The sequence below is a fragment of the Apodemus sylvaticus genome, chromosome 23 (genome assembly GCF_947179515.1).
Source record: "Apodemus sylvaticus chromosome 23, mApoSyl1.1, whole genome shotgun sequence".
Lineage (NCBI taxonomy): Eukaryota > Metazoa > Chordata > Mammalia > Rodentia > Muridae > Apodemus > Apodemus sylvaticus.
This window is the reverse complement of record NC_067494.1, coordinates 26,070,429-26,089,826: the sequence shown is the minus strand read 5'-3', so window position 1 is coordinate 26,089,826 and position 19,398 is coordinate 26,070,429. Positions and strand designations below refer to the sequence as shown.

Below are 19,398 nucleotides of genomic sequence, written 5' to 3'. Positions count from 1 at the left end.
GTTGACCAAATAATGAATATTATGATGGAGTCATTGCCTAGACCTTGATGTGAAAACAAGAACATCTCATCAAAACCTGGAAACTTTTGAGTATGTATTTTAATAAACAGTAGATGGTTCCAAACATTAGACAGTGTTGGAAAGAACAACTTTCTAAGTTACAGTGAAGTAAGTATTCTTGATTGCTCCAGTTCTGCGAAATCCCTAAGGGAAAGGCCATCTGCTCTCAGGGCAGGAAATCCCACCACGACAACTGCAGAGCTCTTCCACAGGCCTTTGAAAGGGTCGTTTTGTGTACACGGGAAAATGAGCTCCTTACCCGTGGAATCTTGTCAGGAACGCTCTTCTCACCACGGAGAATAAACTCAGCATTTCAAAACTGAGCTTAACCAGATCACTTCTCTACAGACGGCAAATTAAACCATGTCATTCCCAGGAAGGCGTGGAGAGGTTTCAAAGAAATATCTGAGAACATCTGCAAACAACAACTCTGACAACCATACAAATAAATGAGCACACCAATTCCGTTCATGTTATGAAGACATTTTTCCTTTAATTTATCCAAACATTTGACTTTCATGAAGTCATTTATTTCAGGGGAAATATAAGCGTATAATATTAAACTTACAATATTATAGTATTTACAAGATAGTTGACAGGAGAACCTCACTTGTATGAAAATACAAATACTCTATTTTTCTCAGCTATTTGCATATAAAAAACAACAGGGGCAAGCTCACCCCTCTTCAGATCCAGTTAATTATGGAGCATAAAGAAAACCTGCTGACATGGAAATTTGACTTATATGACGACTGTCCCACACCTACAGCTTTAGACCTTCGACGTTTTTCTTCAAGTTTAGTAGCTCCTTTTCTTGCCTTCTTTTCTCCAGTTTGAATGCTAGCTTGTTAGCTTTCTTTTCAAGTCTTCGTTCCTGTACAAGAGGATCCTCAGGTTACTCACACGTTTATATGTGCACGCCCACACCCACACCCACACACACTCACATACACACCCACCCTCCCCTCAGCTCTGTGCGAAGCCCTCATGAGGGCGGGCGCGCTACCTTCCGCTCCTCCTTTATGGCCTGCTTTCTGGCTCTTCTATCCTCTCTGCTCTCATTTTTGGACCGGGGCTGGGTGGACGCCTTGGGCAGGTCACTGCCGTTGATCATCTGCATCCTCTCAACCTGCTTTGCTGTGAGGCCCTTCTTAGGTAGGACATTGAGAGGGATTCCTGTCTTCGCAGACAGGTGGATTGGTTTGGGCTGAAACAAAGATAACAAAGAAACAAAAATAACAAGAGTTATTTCCCACTCCTGTTCAAACAGCTCACTCCTGACACACAGCTGGTGCTTTTCCCACTCGCACCACCAGCCCCAAAGGGATAGGTACTGTGAGGAAGGGGTTAACAATCAACTCTTGTTTGTTGGTGTATGTGTATGTGAGTGGGTGCCACATAAAGGGTGTGATGGAGGCCAGGAGAGGGAGCTTGCACAGATGTGGGTGCTGTCAACCAAGCCGGGTGCTCGGAAAGAGCAGGAAGTGACCTTAGCGCTTAGCCACCTCGTCTTCAGCCCGGAGGATGGCAGCTCCCGGGCCTGAAGGACTACTCACCTTTGGTTCATACTTGATGAGCTGAGGGTGGTTGTATAAGTTGGAGTACGTGCCTTGAAAAGGAAGACCACATGTCACTTAAGTTCTGTAAGCTCATCAAAGCGCCTACAGCCCACTGTGTGTTCCCACTTTTAGTGTCTTCATAGTCAAAGTCACATTTAGGGCCTCTCTGAAAACCATTTTGAAATAATTTATAGCTCACTAACAGGAGCAATCATATTCTAAGTCTTTCTCTCTCACGAATTTGCTTGAAGTTTAACTTCTACTAAAGCATATCTACTTTCCCACAATCCCTTTAAATGACTCTCACACTTCTGGCAGCCGAGCGGACAATAAGATACTTACTGCAAATGGATTCACAGTCCCACTTCTCTCTGGCTTCCTCAAGAGCGACAGTAACGGTCTCTTCCTTCCCAGACTCGTCAAGCTCATCTGTTGGCAGATCCTGATCCTCAAAAGGCTCAAAAGTGTTCAATTTTACACAACTTTTTGGGTACATTTTAGAAAATGAAACAGGATAAAGAAAAGATTCAACTCCATGTCAGTCAAACAGCTAGACAGACAACAGTGATCTGACTTCCCAGTCCTGTGCCTGCGGTGCTCCCTACATGCCTTCCCAGTCCTGTGCCTGCGGTGCTCCCTACATGACTTCCCAGTCCTGTGCCTGCGGTGCTCCCTACATGACTTCCCAGTCCTGTGCCTGCGGTGCTCCCTACATGACTTCCCAGTCCTGTGCCTTCGGTGCTCCCTACATGCCTTCCCAGTCATGTGCCTGCGGTGTTCCCTACATGCCTTCCCAGTCCTGTGCCTGCGGTGTTCCCTACATGCCTTCCCAGTCCTGTGCCTGCGGTGCTCCCTACATGCCTTCCCAGTCCTGTGCCTGCGGTGTTCCCTACATGCCTCTGTGCCCAGGCTGCCGACACTCCCTGCGGTTCTGGACATTTGCTCTGCTGATAGGCACATCAAATCGAGCTGCATCTGTACAAGGTTACGCATTACACAAGATGGCAGATTCCCTAAGACGAATAGCAGCTGTGCATCTATCTCTCTAAAGTATGCGCAGAATCCACTTAATGCCCATGGCCCCTTTGTGCTGTGGAAACTGTCTGCTGCAGGGCTTCACGGAACAAGACTTGTTAGCAGACTTTAATACCTACTCAGCGTCTCTCAGATAAGAGTCCCTTTCATGCAGATGCTGACGGAGCAAATACTTTAATGGTAAGCTCTGGTAATCAACTGAAGAAAAGCTTATCTATTAGCCATAACTGTTCACTTCTTGGAACACCCACCATGTCAGAAAAAAGAAGAAACCAGACATTTTTAAGTTATGATTCTTCAGCCTGAGGCTAGAAGCATCAGTTCCTTTCTAACTCCAGCCTCTCTTGGTATTTCCCACCGTAATCTCAGTTACTGCACCGTGATCTGAGTCAACTAGCAATAGACTCTGACTCTGTAGACCCTTCTCCAGCAGTCATTGAGAGTACGAACACCAGGCAGCTAAGGGAGAACAACTGTCATACTTCTCTGCCTTCTCCTTGTAGTAGTCATTCAAGACCTCCTGCAGCCGACTGCTGTCGACCTGAATGACTCCTTCCAAGTCCGCATTATCCAGAGCTCCGATTTCAACATCGTCATACTGTTCATAAAACTGGAACGCAAACAACAAAAAGGACATTGTGAAAAACAAGTCACTGTGTTTTTACTCCTATGCAGTATTTCAGGGCTACCAAAGCTCACAATGACCACTAATGATCCAGCAGAGAGGACACACCACCAGAAACGGCATGAGGACTTATTTTTATGCGTCTAAGTGTCTGAATGTATGCACATATACCAGTGAGTTCAGAGACCAGAAAGCAGCACAGACACTTAACCTGAGCTACCTTTCTGAAGAAGACATATTTTCAGGGATTCACAATTAATCTGAAAACAAGCTTCTACTTAATATGAAGATAAAAGCGCTTATCCTACTCAGATCAGAAAATAACATGTTATGCAGAGATCTTTGCCTCAAATACCTGAAAGATAATTTCACATCCCATAGTGATGCAGACTGAACTGTTGCTGTTGAAGAAAGCTTAATTAATGTATAATTATCATTCTTGTTCAGATGATGTTCATTATTCAAACACCGCTAACACGGTTACGCTTTTTCCGAACACCTCTGTCCCCTGATGAGTATGCATACTTAACAGCTGGCCTCTTGACAGGAAGGAGGGGAACTACCACTTTGGTGATAGTGTAGCAAACTGAGAACTCAGAACATCGCATGCACCTCGAAGCAAAGCATTCGCTCATCTACTCTCCACTGACTGAAGAGCTTCATGTCCTACTACATGACAGACACTTCTACTTTAGGACTTTGGATGTACACTTGAGAATCTCTGCCCCTAGAGAAACCAAATCCTAACCCAACACAGACTTATACAGTGTAATTACAGATAATGTACATAAATAAGCACATTAGAGAAGGCGTTAGGAGGCAGTAAGAGCTACAGGACAGAATGGATGAAGAGATTCTGCGTGAATAATCCACCAACCAGGAGCTGGCCTGCCGCAGAAGAGTCAAATCTGGTATACTTCAGTTTTAAAAGTACCTCACACTCTACTTTGTTTTTAGTATTAATTATACCTGAAGAACTAAAAAAATAAAAAGTAAATGCAGTTTTGTTTATGCTGAGCAAGCTAACTCTTAGGAAATTTTGCAGATCATCGTTAGATGCAAAATCAGAACACCAAACCTTAGATGTCAAGATGTTAGACTCTTCGGACCTAACAGTCTTTCCAGACCAGGGTGTGGCTTGACCTGTGTGAACGTGATATGCAGTTTCTAATCCTGAAGGTAACTTTGGCTCCACTGTCTCTCTTGCATGGGGAGAAAGTGCTCAGACACATTCCTCAGAGACCTCACCTTCTCAAACCTCTCATCGTGTAGAGTAAGCTGTTCATTCCTCCTCATGACTGAGGAGGTCATGGAGTACTCAGTGAAACGGCTTTTGGTTTCCTCTTCCCAAAACAGGTGCTTTTTCCTGGCGTCCTGGGGTGAGCCGGAGGCGGATATGTCCCCTCCATCTGACAGGCGGCCTGCAGAGCTACAGTCGTCGCTCCCGTCCTCGTCATCCATGTCTTCCCACTCACTGCCTTCGTCTCCCTCAGACCCCCTGGAGCCAACGGGTCATAAGTCACCTGCCGCGAGAACTAAAATCCCAACAGCACACAGCGCCTTGACATCAGTCTGGCAGCTGCTTCTGGAAGGCTCCAGAGGGAATGGGACTCAAGGCCGCACTAGACCAGTTATTTCCACACTGATGCAGATATTTTAGACTACGTGTTCTCAAAACTTCCTATTAGAACATGGTTTACCCCTCCCCCCCACCCCAATTTGTTACGCCCACACATACGGAATATCCACCCCCTCGCCTCCTGTCGGCTGGTTGGCCTGAAGAATAAAGTCATCTTCGAGGAGGTTTTCTGGGTCATCAAAGTCAAAATCATCATCAAGAGCTGCGACAATGTCCGGATCAAAATCCAGCCGAGGTCCTAAAAGGAAAAGAGAAACTGAGCAATGTTTCATTCCAGCCTCCAGGAGCCAAGGCCAACCTCAGCCTGGCCGTGAGTCACACACCTGCCTGGCTACACTGCTATAAAGAAAACAAAACAGAAGGCCGAGATCTGCATCCCTCAGGGGGCAAGCAAGCCGCTCCACTCACTGTATACAATCACAGCTACTCAAATACTGCAGAGAAGAAAAGGATTTAAAAATTAAGTCCAGTTTGGGAAGATAGAATCAAAAAAAAAAATTCATCCTTTTTCAATGACTCCTAGTAAACCCACTTTTGTTATGAATCTACATTATTAAAACTATCTTTTTAGCAGAACTCCTAAATGTTCACCTACAGAGAGAATCCAGGTTTCAACTTCATTTCAATATTTGGTGACTTTTTACATGTTCACAAATTCAGACTATAAATGTTAATAAATCCCAGCTGGTTTCTTCAGCTACATAAGTCTATTTAATAAAATGAACTCGGGAAAATGGTTCTCGTTCAAACTTTCCTTTGGCACAGGTGCCAATGCGGCCCACTCCCCTTCCCCTGCTCACCCCCCCCCCCCCCCCCCGCTCACCCCGCCCCCCCACTCGCCCCGCCCCGCTCGCCCAGCCACACACTTCACTCATCCTTTCAGGCCCGTCTGCTGTGCGGCAGCGCACAGGGCCTGCTATTGACCGTCTCTTGGTTTTGCATGCAGTCAGTCTGGAACACCGTTTTCCCAGCCCCTTCTCCCTCCTCCTTCCACCTGCCTTCAATTTCAGAAAGCAAGTGCGTTCAGGGGAGCACACTTGGTCTGCATGCTCAAAGCCTTGGTCCCACTCACAGTCCTTCCTCAACAGCCATAGAGACAACACATCAACGTTGCTGTTCTCTTGAAAGCTTTGCCCAGCTCCCAGGCCAGGTCTGGGGTCCTTACATTTATTCTCCTGTGCCACAACTATGGGATTCCATTTAGTATCTTCCCAACAGACAGTTCTCTCAGGCTAGGGCCTCTGCTTTACTGTGGTGTAACCCAAGACTCTACACTGGCCACTCTAGAATAAATTAATGAATCAACATTACAAGGGCAAGTACTGGTAAACTTGGAAAAAATACTAAACACTGCTTCTGTGGACCTTTGTTTTAAACTATTACAATGGTGGTACTGAAAGTTTTCTTTAAAGAAGCCTCAGTTTATCTTGAGTGAATCACAAAATACATTTCTTCCAAATATATACTATTGTTCAAAATGAAGAGGAATAGTGATAACCACTGTTATCTTCCTAAGAAAGCACACAAACGTCACTTCCTAGATTTCCACATTCTTGTACGAGCAAGACCTACAAAGACCCAAGACTTTGATGCATCACAATTCCAAACACTGCTGGACACACTGCCTGCTCTTCCTGCCCTATTATCTGAATTCTAGACTTATTTGTTTTAACTCTTCACTGTAGATGGAAAAATCCTGGATTGTTGTTGTTTCTTTTTACATAACACAAATTTACTGAAATGAAAACTTAAAAGAAGTGAAATTCTTTCATTTTGGCTGTGAGCCTTAGTTAGCCCTTATCAGATGAGCCACCTGTGACCCACAGCCACAACAATGATCAGCACAGCAAGATATACGCAGGAACACAGTAAGGGTACCTGTGTTTTTAGGGTAACCAATTAGATTTAAGACACACTTAAATAGGAGGGTACTGTAAACCTAGCCAACTGCCTACAGTAGGTATAGTGAGTGGTGAGGTCACGGACCCTAGGACAACCTGCTCTGCCGCTTTCCTAACTCAGTGTCATTCCCAACTGGACTCCAAATACCTATTCTTATACCCACAGATAGGAGCAGCTCCCACCCTTCATCAAAGAAGCTTCTCATCTTAGTAGACAAGAGAGCAACACAGACAGCCACAACTGGTCTACATGCAGAAGCCACTGAGTGTGGAGAAGCCAGACCCAAGTGGGAGCGCTAACACAAGCCTTACACTCAGGGCTAAAGAGCATCAAGGAAAAGGGCCGGGAAGACGGGAAGAGCCAGGGGTCCCGGCCAAGGTAGCATTTTCCGTCCACCAGGGGCAGCACCCATGGAATCCTAACCATATCGATAGTCCCCTAAATAAGAGCCATACAAGCAAGAGCATCCGTTGGCTTCTCAACAGGGATGGGGATGGAGGAATTTCACAAGGCCCCACCCCCTAGATCAAGAGCTACAACAGACAGCTGCTGAGAGGAATATGAAGTCTTCTCCAGGGACAACCTTCCACAGTTATCTAAGCCCGAACATATACACATGGACAACATTAAATGGGCCCAGCAGGCTGTATTTACACAGCCACATAGAAGCAACGCTAACTAAAGAACAAGCAGTCAAGAAGTTGAGAGGCAGTGGGAGATGCAGGGGAAGTCAATGTGTAGGTAGAAACCATGCAGATGTAGTGGTACTCATGTATGAGATTTCCCAACAATAAAATAAAATTAAAAAAAGTCAAACTCACCTGAAACTGGAGCTGCTTTGTTTAACAATCCAACATCTTCCTCAAACTCTGATGCAAACACTGATGAAGGCAACTTAATTCCGGTGCTCTTGAAAAGGAAGTTACACAGCTGTTAGGCTGACGTAGGAAAATCTGCGCAGCCACTGTACTAGATTGGAAACCATGCTTTCAAAATTCATGTCCAGTCAGGCAGCTGCAGGCCGTGACCACACTTGAAAAAGGTTTGCTATGGCTTACTCCAGGGGAAAAACTGCAATTCACTCACTGCTAGGAAACCAACACCAGGTGGGCCTCGACAGCTGACCAGTGCCCGGCCCTCACATGACAGGCTGAAAGTGGTCTGCTCTGGAGGCCAGTGCTATGTGACAACCTTTACTACCTTACCTTAGGCCTACTGACAGTGAGAACACAACCATATGTATTCCCTTGATCTTGAACATGAGTTCAGTGGCTGGCTTGACCTCACATAAAGAGGAGAGAGATGTGGCGACGGAGGGAGGGAGTAAGGCGCCCTCGTCTAGCTCTGCAGACACAGACAGCTGGCTCTGGGACCCAAGAGTGAAATGAGGGACAGAATCTCCTTGAGTCCCCAAGAAGGAACTGAGTCTGCCAAGAGCTTGGTTTCAGACTTCTGGCCTCCAGACTTAAGAGAGTCACTGTGTGCAGTAAATCACCGTCTGGGGGGATATGTCACCAGCCTCAGGAAGCTGGTGCTACGGCATCCTTGCATCTCGTACCTGTGTGCCAGCAAATACTCTCAACACGCCATCAGCACCCTCACAGGACCCTTCACACATCACAGCACCTCACACACTACTCCACCTACTCTCCAAGCTGTTAGGAAGGACAGTTCAGTTAAAAAAAAAAAGCTCAAAAACTGAAGTTACCCACCTGAAATAAGTCACTAAGAAGATTGAGAACTGAACCCACACTATACACCTCCACCTGCCTGGAGTCTCAACAATAATGCAGTTTCTTCCTCTTACATTGAGGTACCATCACACAGGCCCAGCAGTGGCACTGCTGACTTAACTCCAATGGCGGTCATAGGCACCTCTCTCGCTATACCCTCATGCGCCACGGTTCCCTTCCTTTCCTGTGGATCAGTAATGAAGTCACGGCAAAGCTGCTCCTAACAGTTCCTAATTCAATTTCCTTCCTACACTTCTAACAAGTCCTGATGTTTCAAGGCTCCTTAAGATCCAAGCCTACTCTAGTATCCAAATGCCGAGATCCTCCCTGTAATGTAATAATTCAATACAATTTAGTGAGCACACAGCAGCCTGTCACTATGCTCCAGAACAGCGCCGTCAGTCTGTTCCTGACTGAAATGTTCTTCCACGTAGGACCACAGTTGGTGGTCAGCTCAGTTCCTGTCCTCCTGTAGAGAACCACTCCTAGAACTTTCTTCTCTGTAACCTTTGCTCTTCAAGCCTAATATGCAATCTACTTAATTCATACACTCTGACTGACCCGGTAGCTTTAACTTCCTCTCCTCCATCAACTAGTAAGTGAGGGTGGACGCAAACGCTGTGTCTCCAGGCCTGTGCCTCCCAGCTCACCCGCCCTGCCCTCAGTCCAGGAGCAGAACAAAAGCAAGACAGATGCCCTCACCACCCACTGACTGGACACCAGCTGGGCAGTAGTGCAAGCCTGGATTTCCAGCTTTTGGGAAGTTGAGGTAGAAAGAGTCAGATTCCCAGATTGGCCTGGGATACGCAGATAAAGAACCTGCCTGAGGAAAGATGAAGGAGGACTCTGGAAGCTTCCTTCTGAGACATCATGGCACAAAGGTTCACAGCTGCAGTGCATACACAATAAGCTGTCATGGCATGAGATTCCCGGTAGCATAAACATGGGGTAACATGATTTTCTTTCCATTGTAATGGTATTTCAAAGCAAAAAACCAAGGACTCATGTACCCTGAGCTGACCTACAACTGAGACCTGCCTGTCTCTGCCTCCCAAATGCTAGGATTATAGGTGTGCACCACCATTCCTGGCTAATACCAGAATATGTATGTGTATATACACACACACACCCACACACACACACATACACACACACACGATCTTTACCGAGACATTCTTCACGTTACACTACTCGCCTAACGGCTTGGACCTCGGTCTATCACTTCCCTCCATTATGACAACACCATTATCATCATCACTGTGAAGTCTGTGTCGGTCAGGATAACTTTATGGAGTTGGCTCTCTCTCTCTCCTTTCATGAGGCTCTGTGGATTGAGTCTGGGCTGACAGTCTGACAAGAGCTCTTACCCACGACCCTGCACTAGTAATTCTGTCCATCTGTGATAACCAGTCATGATGGTGCACGTCGTCACCCCCACACACAGATCTAGAAGCAAGAAGAGCCACCTTTATACATCTACTTAAAGCCAGGCCTTCCTAGGCAGCCTTGCTGGTCAGAACTCTGCACGTAGACCAGACTGGCCTCAACTCAGACATCTTCTGGCCTCTGCTTCTGTATGCTGGGATTAAGGTGTGCAACTATTTGGTATTTTTAAATCAAGTCTGAACTGGAGTTTTCTGTTATTTTGAATGGAGAATATCCAATATCCTGTCCTAACCAACAATATATATATATATATATATATATATATATATATATATTTTTTTTTTTTTTAAAAAAAAGAATGGTTAAAACAATATATTTTTAGAGTTTTAAAGGTTATAGTGATTCTTCTTAAAATTCTGAGACTAAGGAGGGGTTTAATAAATTTACCTATGGGATTATATCAAGTCTTGAAAAGTAGTCACATGATCAAATAAAGGACAATTCCAATACTGCTGTGTTTCCTTTAGTAGCTGGAGTTAATTCCCAGCTGCACTAAGTTTTCAGTACTCCTCCCCCAGCAGAAAAGCTCTCATGTGAAAGGCAAGGCAGGTTACACAGGCACATCTACACCAGCGCGCCGCACCACAGCATGGTCCTTTCCTGTGCTGTGTTCAATCCTTCCGACAAATCCAAGTTTAAAAAGTGCTTTATGTCTTATTTCTACAAGGAAAAGTCAGTCCCCCCTGAGCCATTTCTTTGTAGGTTACCATATACTGGGTTCCAGCACGGCGCCTTCATGTATGCATATCACACCTCTGTTTTGGAATGATTTGATCAGTATAAATAATTGTGTGTATAAACACAAATGAACTGCCCACTTAGTACTTTATTCTGTTAAGGGAAAAAAAGTGATTCCTCTTATTCAAAAACAAGGATCAAAAGCTAGCCTTTCTCTGTTCGGAGAGAACGCTGCTTTGAACGCTGTTGATCGTGCTGAACAATGCTATGACTTTACTAAAACCTCTCTCCTTAGAAAAGAGAAAGCAGCTGAGCAGGAGGCCTCTGTTCTCCCTCAGTGGGGCAGAAAAGGTAAGGAGCAGTAAGAACCCTGCTGGAGGGGGACACGAGAAGCTGGTCCTGTGATAGATGTGGTGGTGCCATGCAGGGCCTGACAGGGATGCACTGGTCAGCTGCAGTACTGCCTTTCCTCAGGACACACCCAGAAACCTGACTCTATTTCCTCTGCGAAGAGCTCAATCTGGAAGAGCTCAATCTTATCTTTCCTCAGAAGAGATCTTCCCATATCTCTCCTTTTGTTGGAAATCCCAATAAATGTCTTTTCCTTTTTTAAGCACCAGGTGATAAAATGAAAGGACAAAGAGGTGTCCTCAACACAAGCAGGCTCCAGTGCAGCAGCACCAGGCACAGGCGAGTATGCCGGCTTGTATGCAAAGCGAAAGTGTAGTTCTGCTGAAGAGCTCGGGACTTCTTTATAACCTGTTCATGCGGCTCTCTCTAAGGCTACCTTGCAATGTTCACAAAAGTGTTAAAGATCTAAAAACTCCATACCCACAACAGCTTATGACCATAAAACACTGTCAGGATACAGAATGCCCTCTGGTTTTCTTCTATGGAAAACGCCGTCTGACATGACTGACAGTGACATGACATGACATGACAGGTCTGAACCTGACAGAAGGTTGTTAATCTCGACACCAGCTACCAGAGAAGCGGCCTACATGTGACGGTAGAGATATACACATGTCTGTACAGCAGGCAGAGACTCCATATTCTTCACACCAACACCATTTACTGCCCCAAAGTTACTGACTTAAAAGCAAGGAGTCTCCCTGTTGCTGCACGGTTTCGCATTTAAAGAGCCAAGAAAGCTTACTGAAAATGCCGAGGTGTCTTCTTTCTCATTGCAGGGGTCCGTGGAGAAGGCGGAGCTGGGAATAAGCTCTGCGGGCCCAGAAGGCTCCTTCAGGTGTTGCAAGTAGTCGTAATCATCGTCAAAGAACACACCATACTTCCTCTGCTCTGCCCGTCTTTCTTCATCATTTACCTAGGACGACAAGATGGGATTAGCTAACCCGCCACGAGGGAGATCGGGATCCTTACTCCTTTCAGGAGGTAGAAGGCACATGAACACTGGCTGACAGGAATCACTAATTCTCGACAAATACCAAAACTGCAAAGAGTCCAAACCAGAACGCTACATAAAATTATAATGGGATGACAGCAAGCCAGGCTGAGGCAGACATTAGGACCCACGGCCAACACGAGCCTAAGAAATGCACAAAGCCTTCTCTCGGGGACAGGGTAAACTGGGAGCACATACACACAAGATTGAGAGCAAATGTTCCAACTAGACGGTTCTGCATGACGACTCTAGGAAGAAATACATGTAACCCACTCAAAACATGTCACTGGAGGCTTAGAAGAAAAGATTTGGGGACTTGGACAGTAAGTGTAGTTTCTTCTATTTATACCCAAAGAAAGCTTTTCAGCAGTGTTAATGAGGTAGCTTTAAGGAAAAGTTAAATGAAAGCCAATGTCCCGGATACTTTATATATTTATTTATTTTTTTATTTTATTTTATTTTTTTGAGACAGGGTTTCTCTATGTAGCCCTGGCTGTCCTAGAACTCCCTCTGTAGACCAGGCTGGCCTCAAACTCAGAAATCTGCCTGCCTCTGCCTCCCCAGTGCTGGGCTCAAAGGTGTGCACCACCACTGTACAGCTGTTTTACCTTCTTAATGAGTGTCTGGACTGCATGAGCACATGCAGCTAGTACTCAGAGAACAAGGGAGAGTATCAGACCCCCCCTGAACAGTTGTTACAGATGGTTCTGACTCTACATATGGGTGCTGGGAACTGAACCCGGGTCCTCTGCAAGAGGAGCAAGTACTTACATAGCAGGATCGCTAATTCCATCTTTCCAGCCTCCCCCCAAACTTTTACATTATCCAATCTTTAACCAATGTAATGCTAACATAAATCAACCTCTTCAAGGCCCCATTAGAATTTCCAAAGCTGGGATCCTGCCCAGGGAGCAGTGGAAGGAGAGAAGCCCCGCGGCCATACTCGCTGCCTGCTGGGACACAAAAGTATCACTAGGTACTGTAACACCCTGAGCTTTAGATTTCTGGTGGTGCAAACCGCCAGGGGTCTGCCTGCACTGGCGGTTCATCTGTAAGCCAGTCCATTGCAGGACCTGTGTCCTATGTGAGAATCAACAGAGGGAGTGACCCCCCACCACAACTTCTTCCCTCCATAATAGAGCAGACAGAGAACACCTGGTTGACCTTGACAACCTAAGTATAGCTTTGCTTGAGGCAAGACTGAGAAGGGCTCCAAAGGCACAAAAGAGGAAGCCAGCATATCAGTAATCTGTGCCAGCCATCCAGTGTTGCAGAGATAACCTTAAAGATCCACAGTAGGTTGAAGCACCAGCCAGTGACAATAAGACAGACCATCTAACTCCAGGGAGAACCAGATGGCTAAAGGCAAACACAGGAACTTTACTAACAGAAACCAAGGCATTATGGCGGCATCTGAACCCAATTCTCCAACATTAGCAAGTCCTGGATACCCCAACACACCAGAAAAACAAGATTTGGATTTAAAATCACTGGTCATGATGCTAGAACAGGAACACATGAAGGACATACTTAAAGAAATTCAGGAGAAAATGGATCAAAAATTAGAAGCCCTTACAAGGGAAACACAAAAAATCATTGAAAGAATACAAAAGCCAATAAGGAGGAAATGCAAAAATCACTTAAAGAAATACAGGAGAACCTTGATCAACAGGCAGAAGTCATGAAAGAGGAAACACAAAAATCTCTTAAAGAATTAGAGGAAAACACAAACAAGCAAATGACTGAACTGAGCAAAAATTTCCAGGATCTAAAAACAGAAGTAGAAACAACTAAGAAAGCACAAAGGCAGGCAACTTTGGAGATAGAAAAACTTGGGAAGAAATCAGGGACCATAGACGCAAATATCAACAACGGAATATAAGAGATAGAAGAAAGAATCTCAGATGCCGAAGATACCATAGAAACCATGGACTCAACAGTTAAAGAAAATGCAAAATGCAAAAAGCTTGTAACCCAAAATATCCAGGAAATCCAGGACACAATGAGAAAGCCAAATCTAAGGATTATAGGTACTGATGAGAGTGAAGTTTTACAACTTAAAGGGCCAACAAATATCTTCAACAAAATTATGGAAGAAAACTTCCCTAACCTAAAGAGAGAGATGCCCATGAATATACAAGAAGCCTACAGAACTCTAAACAGACTGGACCAGAACAGAAATACCTCCTGTCACATAATAATCAAAACCCCAAATGTACTAAACAAAGAAAGAATACTTAGGGCAGTAAGAGAAAAAGGGCAAGTAACATAGAAAGGAAGACCTATCAGAATTACACCAGATTTCTCACCTGAGACCATGAAAGCTAGAAGATCCTAGGCGGAGCTCATGCAGACTCTAAGAGAACATAAATGCCAGTGGAGATTACTATACTCAGCGAAACTCTCAATTACTATAGATGGAGAAACCAAGATATTCCATGACAAAACCAAATTTACACAATATCTTTCTACAAACCCAGCCCTACAAAGGATAATAGGGGGAAAGCACCATTACAATGAGGGAAACTATACCCCGGAAAGAGCAGGATATTAAACTTCCTTCATCAAACCCAAAGAAGATAACCACACATGTATAAAATTAAAATCAAAAATGTTAGGAAGCAATAACCACTACTCCTTGATATCTCTTAACATCAATGGACTCAATTCCCCAATAAAAAGACATAGACTAACAGACTGGTTACGTAAACAGGACCTACATTTTGCTGCATACAGGAAACACACCTCAATGTCAAAGACAAAAACTACCTTAGAGTAAAAGGCTGGAAGACAATTCTACAAGCAAATGGTCCCAGGAAACAAGCCGGCGTTGCCATTCTAATTTCAGATAAAATTGACTTTCAACCCAATGTCATCAAAAGAGACATGGAAGGTCACTACTTGCTGGTCAAAGGAAAAATCCAACAAGAAGAACTCTCAATCCTGAACATCTATGTCCCAAATACAAGGGCGCCCTCATTCATAAAAGAAACTTTACTAAAGCTCAAAGTACACACTGTACCTAACAAAATAATTGTGGGTGACTTCAACACCCCACTTTCACCAATGGACCGATCAGGAAAACAGAAACTAAACAGGGAGCCAATGAACCTAATTGAAGCTTTGAACCAATCGGAGTTAACAGATATATATAGAACTTTTTATCCCAAAGCAAAAGAATATACCTTTTTCTCAGCACCTCATGGTACCTTCTCCAAAATAGATCATATACTTGGTCACAAGACAGACCTCAACAAATATAAGAAGATTGAAATAATCCCATGCCTCCTATCAGATCACTATGGAGTAAAAGTGGTCTTTAGTAACAGTAAAAACAACAGAAAGCCCACATACACATGGAAACTGAACAATACTCTACTCAATGATACCTTGGTCAAGGAAGAAATAAAGAAAGAAATCAAAGATTTCTCAGAATTTAATGAAAATGAAGGCACAACATACACAAATCTATGGGACACAATGAAAGCAGTGCTAAGAGGAAAACTCATAGCTTTGAGTGCCTCCAAAAAGAAATTCGAGAGAGCTTACACTAGAAGATTAACGGAACAACTGAAAACCCTGGAACAAGAAGAAGCTAATTCACCCAGGAGAAGAAGACAGGAAATCATAAAACTCAGGGCTGAAATCAATCAAGTAGAAACCAAGAGAACCATACAAAGAATCAACAAGACCAAAAGCTGGTTCTTTGAAAAAAAATCAACAAGATAGATAAACCCTTAGCCAGACTAACCAAAGGGCACAGAGAAAGTATCCAAATTAACAAAATTAGAAATGAAAACGGAGATATTACAACAGAAACCTAGGAAATTCAAAAAATCATCAGATCCTACTACAAAAACCTGTACTCAACACAACTGGAGAATCTTGAGGAAATGGACATTTTCTTAGACAGATACCAATTACCAAAATTAAACCAGGATCAAATAGACCATCTAAACAGACCCATAACCCCTAAAGAAATAGAAGGGGTCATAGATAGGCTTCCAACCAAAAAAAGCACAGGACCAAATGGTTTCAGTGCAGAATTCTATCAGACCTTCAAAGAAGACTTAACACCAATACTCTTCAAACTTTTCCACCAAATAGAAACAGAAGGAACACTACCCAACTCCTTCTTCGAAGCCACTATTACGCCGATACCAAAACCACACAAAGATCCAACTAAGAAAGAGAATTTCAGGCCAATTTCCCTTATGAATATCGATGCAAAAATACTAAATAAAATTCTTGCCCACCGAATCCAAGAACACATCCAAACGATCATCCACCATGATCAAGTAAGCTTCATCCCAGGGATGCAGGGATGGTTCAATATAAGGAAATCCATAAATGCTATCTACTACATAAACAAACTCAAAGAAAAAAACCACATGGTCATTTCATTAGATGCTGAAAAAGCATTTGACAAAATTCAGCATCCTTTCATGCTAAAAGTCTTGGAAAGGACAGGAATTCAAGGCCCATATCTAAACATAGTAAAAGCAATATACAGCAAACCGGTAGCCAACATTAAACTAAATGGAGAGAAACTTGAAGCAATCCCATTAAAATCAGGGACTAGACAAGGCTGTACCCTCTCTCCATAGCTTTTCAATATAGTTCTTGAAGTCCTAGCTAGAGCAATTAGACAACAGAAGGAAGTCAAAGAGATACAAATTGGAAAGGAAGAAGTCAAACTATCACTATTTGCAGATGATATGATCGTATACTTAAGTGACCCTAAAAACTCTACTAGAGAACTCCTACAGCTGATAAACAACTTCAGCAAAGTGGCTGGCTACAAAATCAACGCAAGCAAATCAGTAGCCTTTATATATTCAAAGGATAAGCAGACTGAGAAATAAATTAGGGAAATGACCCCCTTCACAATAGCTACAAACAGCATAAAGTATCTTGGGGTGACTCTAACCAAACAAGTGAAAGACCTATATGACAAGAACTTCAGATCTCTGAAGAAGGAAATCGAAGAAGATCTCAGAAAATGGAAAAACCTTCCATGCTCATGGATTGGCAGGATTAATATAGTTAAAATGGCCATCTTGCCAAAGGCAATCTACAGATTCAATGCTATTCCCATAAAAATCCCAACCCAGTTCTTCATAGAGCTAGAAAGAGCAATTCTCAAATTCATCTGGAATAACAAAAAACCCAGGATAGCTAAAACTATTCTCAACAGTAAAAGAACTTCAGGGGGATTCAATATCCCAGACTTTAAACTCTACTACAGAGCAATAGTGATAAAAACTGCATGGTATTGGTACAATATCAGGCAAGCGGATCAATGGAATACGATTGAAGACCCAGAAATGAACCAACACACCTATGGTCACTTGGTCTTCGACAAAGGAGCTGAAAGCATCCAGTGGAAAAAAGATAGTCTTTTCAACAAATGGTGCTGTTTCAACTGGAGGTCAGCATGCAGAAGAATGCGCATCGATCCATTCTTATCTCCTTGTACCAAGCTCAACTCCAAATGGATCAAGGACCTCCACATAAAACCTGACACACTGAAACTAATCGAAAAGAAACTGGGGAAGACCCTGGAGAACATGGGCACAGAGGAAAAGTTCCTGAATAGAACACCAATAGCTTATGCTCTAAGATCAAGAATTGACAAATGGGACCTCATAAAACTACAAAGTTTCTGTAAGGCAAAGGACACTGTCAAAAGGACAAAACGTCAACCAACAGACTGGGAAAGGATCTTCACCAACCCTAAATCCGACAGAGGGCTAATATCTAATATATACAAAGAACTCAAGAAAGTAGAACCCAGAGAACCAAATAACCCCATTAAAAAGTGGGGTACGGAGCTAAACAAAGAATTTTCACAAGAAGAACTTTGGAGAGCTGAGAAACACCTTAAGAAATGTTCAACATCATTAATCATTAGGGAAATGCAAATCAAAACAACCCTGATCACACCAGTCAGGATGGCTAAGGTCAAAAACTCAGGAGACAGCAGGTATTGGCGAGGATATGGAGAAAGAGGAACACTCCTTCACTGCTGGTGGGATTGCAAGATGGTGCAACCACTTTGGAAATCAGTCTGGCGGTTCCTCAGAAAACTGGGCATGTCACTTCCTGAGGACCCTGTTATACCACTACTGGGCATATATCCAGAGGATTCTTCAGCATGCAATAAGGACACATGCTCAACTATGTTCATAGCAGCCCTATTTGTAGTAGCCAGAAGCTGGAAAGAACCTAGGTGTCCTTCAATGGAGGAATGGATACAAAAAATGTGGTATATTTACACAATGGAGTACTATTCAGCCATTAGAAACAATGAATTCATGAAATTCTTAGACAAATGGATGGAGCTGGAGAATATCATACTAAGTGAGGTAACTCAGTCTCAAAAGATCAATCATGGTATGCACTCACTGATAAGTGGATATTAGCCTAGAAACTTTGAATACCCAGGACATAATCCACAAATTAAATGATGTACAAAAAGAATGGAGGCGTGGCCCCTGGTTCTGGAAAGACTCAGTGCAAGAGTATAGGGGAATTCCAGAACAGGGAAGTGGGAAGGAGTAGAGGGAAGAATAGGGGGACGGAAGAGGGCTTATGGGACTTGCGGGGAGTGGGGACCCAGAAAAGGGGAAATCATTTGCAATGTAAAAAAAAATTAATTAATTAATTAATTAATTTAAAAAAAAAAGAATTTCCAAAGCTTATTCCTGAGCTCAGATATTTTGTATTTCATGACAGGAGTGACTAGGGGGCAAAAGTACAAATGGTAGACTACTGTTAATATGGCAGAATGCCAAGAGAAAACCGACTCTGAGCACACCGCCACAGCCTCAATAATACTGTGCAGATGTAGGCTGTGGTCACATGAACTTGACTAATACTCTATAAGATCTCTTAATAACCTCAGAGATGCTTTAGCCTGTCAATGAAAATAAATACACAACATCAAACATCAGCACAGAGATTGGAAACTGAGTCACAGTTCTTTTTTTTTTTTTTTTTTTTTTTTGTTGGCCAACTTCTGAGAGTATCAGCTCCTTATTAAAACCTGGGGGAACAGTTCAGGGGTACAGTGCTTGCCAGACTCGCCTAAGTCCCTCAGGTTCCATGTTCAGGGCTACAAAACTACTGTTTCAACAGAACAAGACCTACCTTTTGTGTAGGCAACAGAACTCTCTGGGGCGCAGTTTCATCTGCAGCTAAAGGATCTCGCTGGCTCCGGTGGACCAGGTGAAAAGACACAGCTTTCTTCTTCTCTATAAAGGGCTTTTTCTTCCTGTGAGGCTACAAAATAATCAGGAAAGGCCCGTTAAACA

The 19,398-nt window shown here is 43.6% G+C and overlaps 1 protein-coding gene across 1 annotated transcript in view; it reads right to left on the bottom strand.

Moving 5' to 3' along the window:
• Positions 1-522: 522 nt before the first annotated feature.
• Positions 523-19,398, bottom strand: part of Ltv1 (LTV1 ribosome biogenesis factor) — a 19,769-nt gene continuing 893 nt past the window's right edge. The window contains exons 2-11 of the mRNA XM_052169359.1: positions 19,235-19,366; positions 11,834-12,004; positions 7,642-7,729; positions 5,018-5,156; positions 4,528-4,777; positions 3,137-3,264; positions 1,962-2,101; positions 1,617-1,669; positions 1,067-1,267; positions 523-934 (exon numbers count right to left, since the gene is read on the bottom strand). Coding sequence (XP_052025319.1) covers positions 824-934; positions 1,067-1,267; positions 1,617-1,669; positions 1,962-2,101; positions 3,137-3,264; positions 4,528-4,777; positions 5,018-5,156; positions 7,642-7,729; positions 11,834-12,004; positions 19,235-19,366 — 1,413 coding nt within the window. The 3' untranslated portion in view covers positions 523-823. The remainder of the gene's footprint in view (positions 935-1,066; positions 1,268-1,616; positions 1,670-1,961; positions 2,102-3,136; positions 3,265-4,527; positions 4,778-5,017; positions 5,157-7,641; positions 7,730-11,833; positions 12,005-19,234; positions 19,367-19,398) is intronic.